This window comes from Engraulis encrasicolus, chromosome 17 (assembly GCF_034702125.1).
Source record: "Engraulis encrasicolus isolate BLACKSEA-1 chromosome 17, IST_EnEncr_1.0, whole genome shotgun sequence".
Taxonomy (NCBI): Eukaryota; Metazoa; Chordata; class Actinopteri; order Clupeiformes; family Engraulidae; genus Engraulis; species Engraulis encrasicolus.
In genome coordinates, this window is record NC_085873.1 from 18,381,543 (window position 1) to 18,385,085 (window position 3,543).

At 48.1% G+C, this 3,543-nt stretch overlaps 1 protein-coding gene across 1 annotated transcript in view; it reads right to left on the minus strand.

The window, feature by feature from the left end:
• The window catches only part of LOC134467295 (5-hydroxytryptamine receptor 3C-like), a 7,310-nt gene continuing 3,767 nt past the window's right edge, over nt 1–3,543 (minus strand). Inside the window, exons 5-7 of the mRNA XM_063221194.1 lie at nt 3,371–3,543; nt 2,391–2,570; nt 1–977 (exon numbers count right to left, since the gene is read on the minus strand). The exon at nt 3,371–3,543 is cut by the window's right edge and continues 38 nt beyond it. Coding sequence (XP_063077264.1) covers nt 799–977; nt 2,391–2,570; nt 3,371–3,543 — 532 coding nt within the window. The 3' untranslated portion in view covers nt 1–798. The remainder of the gene's footprint in view (nt 978–2,390; nt 2,571–3,370) is intronic.

Sequence of the window (3,543 nt, forward strand, 5' to 3'; positions counted from 1 at the left end):
CGCAATTTGTATGAAACCAAACGAGAAGTTGGAGGTTGTCCCAGGTCAATGCACTGTTTATCTGTACAATTTAACAGCCTCGCATCCTGTCCCAGTTTTGGGCCAGCCCTGCACCCTGGTGGAGGTTCCTTACAACAAAACACAGATACGCTGAGGAAACAATGAAATATAACAAATATAACAAAAGGACTGGAAACCAAAATTAACCACTGCAAACACCCCCTCGAAAACGAGGTATCTTATCTCAAGGGGCTATCCCCCTAAACAAATAAATTGTTAAACAAAATGAAAACACTAGAAAAAAAGAAACACAGCAAACAAAATAAATGAAAACACAAAAGCAAATTAAAAGTATTTCAGCGTACTAGGTTTTTTTTTTAGATAAAGAAGGCCCCAATTAGCTGGGTGAGTTGCCAGTCAGTCATCAAGCCTAAGCACAGCAGCTGCTGGAGGGGGTCAGCTCTATGTTTCCACAGCCCATTGGTCCCACAGCCCATTGGTCCTACAAGCCATTGGTCCCTACAGCTTATTCGTGCTGCTGCATGTTCCCACATTTTAAAGAAATTATTCAAATATAGGCCCTATGTTCCACATCCCCATGTTCCCACATTTCAGAGTAAACTGAGAGAACATGCCCTTCTCCCTGGCATGGAACATTGGGCCTAAATTTGAATGCATTCTTAGAAATGGGGAGGAGAGCACTGTGAAAATGGTAAATCGACTGCATTCATATAGGGCCTTTCCACTCCTTCGAGCACTCAAAGCACTTTACGTAGTATGCTTCACATTCACTCAGCGCTAGTAGAACCAGTTGAGTGTCGTCAACAGCAGGAAAATGGTGACGCTGACGAGGTAGGACAGGAAGTAGATGACATCGATGACCCTGGCCAGTCTGGCCACACACACACCCTCCGCCAGCCTGTTCACACACACACCCTCCGGTCCACAAGTCCAGGTGTCTTTGGCCATGTCCACTCCTGAAACACACACACACACACACACACGCACAAGCACACACACATACCACATGGTCACTCACGGGTGAGCGTACCTATGTTCCCCGGTCTTTGTATTTGTACCTGGGGAACATAGGACCTGGGGAACATAGGGATGACCCCGGCTTGACCCTGGCACTGCAGCTCTGGCACATCTAGCTGCATTTTTTGTCGGCCCCACGGAGCAGTGTGGCGGGATGATACCATGCTAATGGTACCTCAAACAGGAAGGAGGATAGGGGGAGAGCCAGAGACGTCGCACTAACTATTTTACAGGGGCACGTGCCTGGGTATTGATTTGCTGTGCCCCGGTATGAGTTTCACAAAAAAACAACCTTACCTTGGAATTTAGGTCAAGTTTAGCATATGGAGTAATCTACAGAATGCACACAAAATAGCGCAGATGCACTACTTGCAATACTGTACTTAATTTAATTCGTAAGTTTTTAAAAATAAACAACTGCAAAAAAAAATGTTTTTGCTCGCACGCTTTGTGCGCTATCGTTATCTCTCGGTGCCCTACTGTTCCCCTGGCCTGTATAGCATTAGATCAGCTGACGCCCTTGGTGAGAGCACTGGTAAAATTACTCCCCCAATCAACCTGGTAAGTTGAACTGACAACCTTAGGTCTGATGCCCTTAACTGCTGTATACTAAGTACATTCGACATGACATCAACGCACACATGCACATGCAGACAGCAATGCATCCTGGATGAAAATGCTGCATGACGGTTAGATTTCCTGTCAAACTTCGAAATTTCGTCGACGTTGTGTTGACGAGGTGACATGTCACATGGTGTAAAACTATCGCGGGATGAATGCGGCTGCAGTCAGATCTTGCAACCTCTGCAGTTGCTTATCCCCTTCAACGCTCGTCGGCGGACTGCCTCCGAGGTCACGCGTCCATGAACTGGTTGGTCAACAACTCACTCACGTGTGTATATGGGTCTTGACTCACACCTCTACACAAGTTTGCGCAGGTCCCCACTTCAGCTCCTCCTCACTGCCTGTCCCCCCACTCCTCACACGTGGTGTGTTAGTAGAGCAAACCGGTGCGAGCTCATCGTCTCGTTCATATTTGTGGCCGACTGCAAATGCGCTGTATTTAATAACACCCACATCGTGACAACAAGTTCTCGCTCACGTGCCTTTTGCAACATCGACGCTCGCAACAAAGTCGTACGGGGCTACTGTCTGCAATGAACCACCCTGCTCACTGTCAGGTGACCCATCTAGTTCATGCATTTTTTGTTGCCCCAAGGGAGCAGTGCGGCGAGATGATACCTCAAACATGTGTATGGTACCTCAATCATGAAGGAGAATAGGGGAGAGCACTGGTAAAATTAACCCTTAACCGCTGACCTATGACTGCTGTGTACTATCATGAACCTCACCTTGCTCGCTGTCAGGTGACCCTTCTGGGGCGGAGGTCACTACTGGGGTCAAAGCTGGGGTCATAGCAGGGTTCGTGGCTGTCCTGGCCCTCCGAGATCCCGTCCTCAGGAGGAAACTGACAAAGATGGTCTCCAGCAGACTCAGCGCCACAAACGAGAAGATCCCCAAACAATAGATCCCTTCAGGAGAAAACACACACACACACACACACACACACACACACACACACACACACACACACACACACACACACACACACACACACACACACACACACACACACACACACACACACACACACACACACACACACACACACACATTACACAGCTGCAGCATACAAGGATACAGTGATTATTTGTCACATTATTGATCACATACACACACTATATTACAAACGTTCTGCACATCACACACAGACAGATGTGCACAACACACATAGTCAATCACATTCTCCCAATTACCCTGTGATCACACACATGCGTTCACAAATGTACAATGGTGGGTGTGTTTGATGGAACAGAGTCCCGATCCGTCAGGAGTTGAACATACTGCTACATTTTCACAGAGGTGTACAAGACACAAGCTAGGCCAAAATTCAAAAGTATTTTTTGGTGCCTTCCGGCCTTTATTATCACAGGACAGTGAAGAGCAGACAGGAAATGATTGGGAGAGAGAGTCAGGGGAAGGCCCGGAAATTACCCCTGTGGGCATGCAAGCCCAAATGTGGGGGGCTTAGCGCGCTGCGCCACAGCGCCCCCTATAATTCTTACTTTTAAATGTTTTGTGGGCCTTTTATGCAACAGGGACATGTGCCCATTGCCCATTGACAATCATATTAAGCAGCAATGAGGAAGGGGTGTTCATTGTGATGATGGCAAACCAACGAAATTAACCAATGGATAGTATGTTCATGATGACTGACAGATGGACTGACCAATCAGGTTTAGTGTTGACAGTGAGTGACAGGGGGACTGACCAATCAGGGGGATGTGCTGGTCGGTGGAGGGCAGCATGTCGTGTAGGATGAGCAGCAGCACGGAGATGGCCAGCAGCACGGTGACCTTGAAGCTGAGCTTCTCGCCGCCGCGCTCGCTGATGAAGAAGGAGGCCAGGTCCAGCAGCAGGAAGTAGAGCACGGGGAGCAGGAAG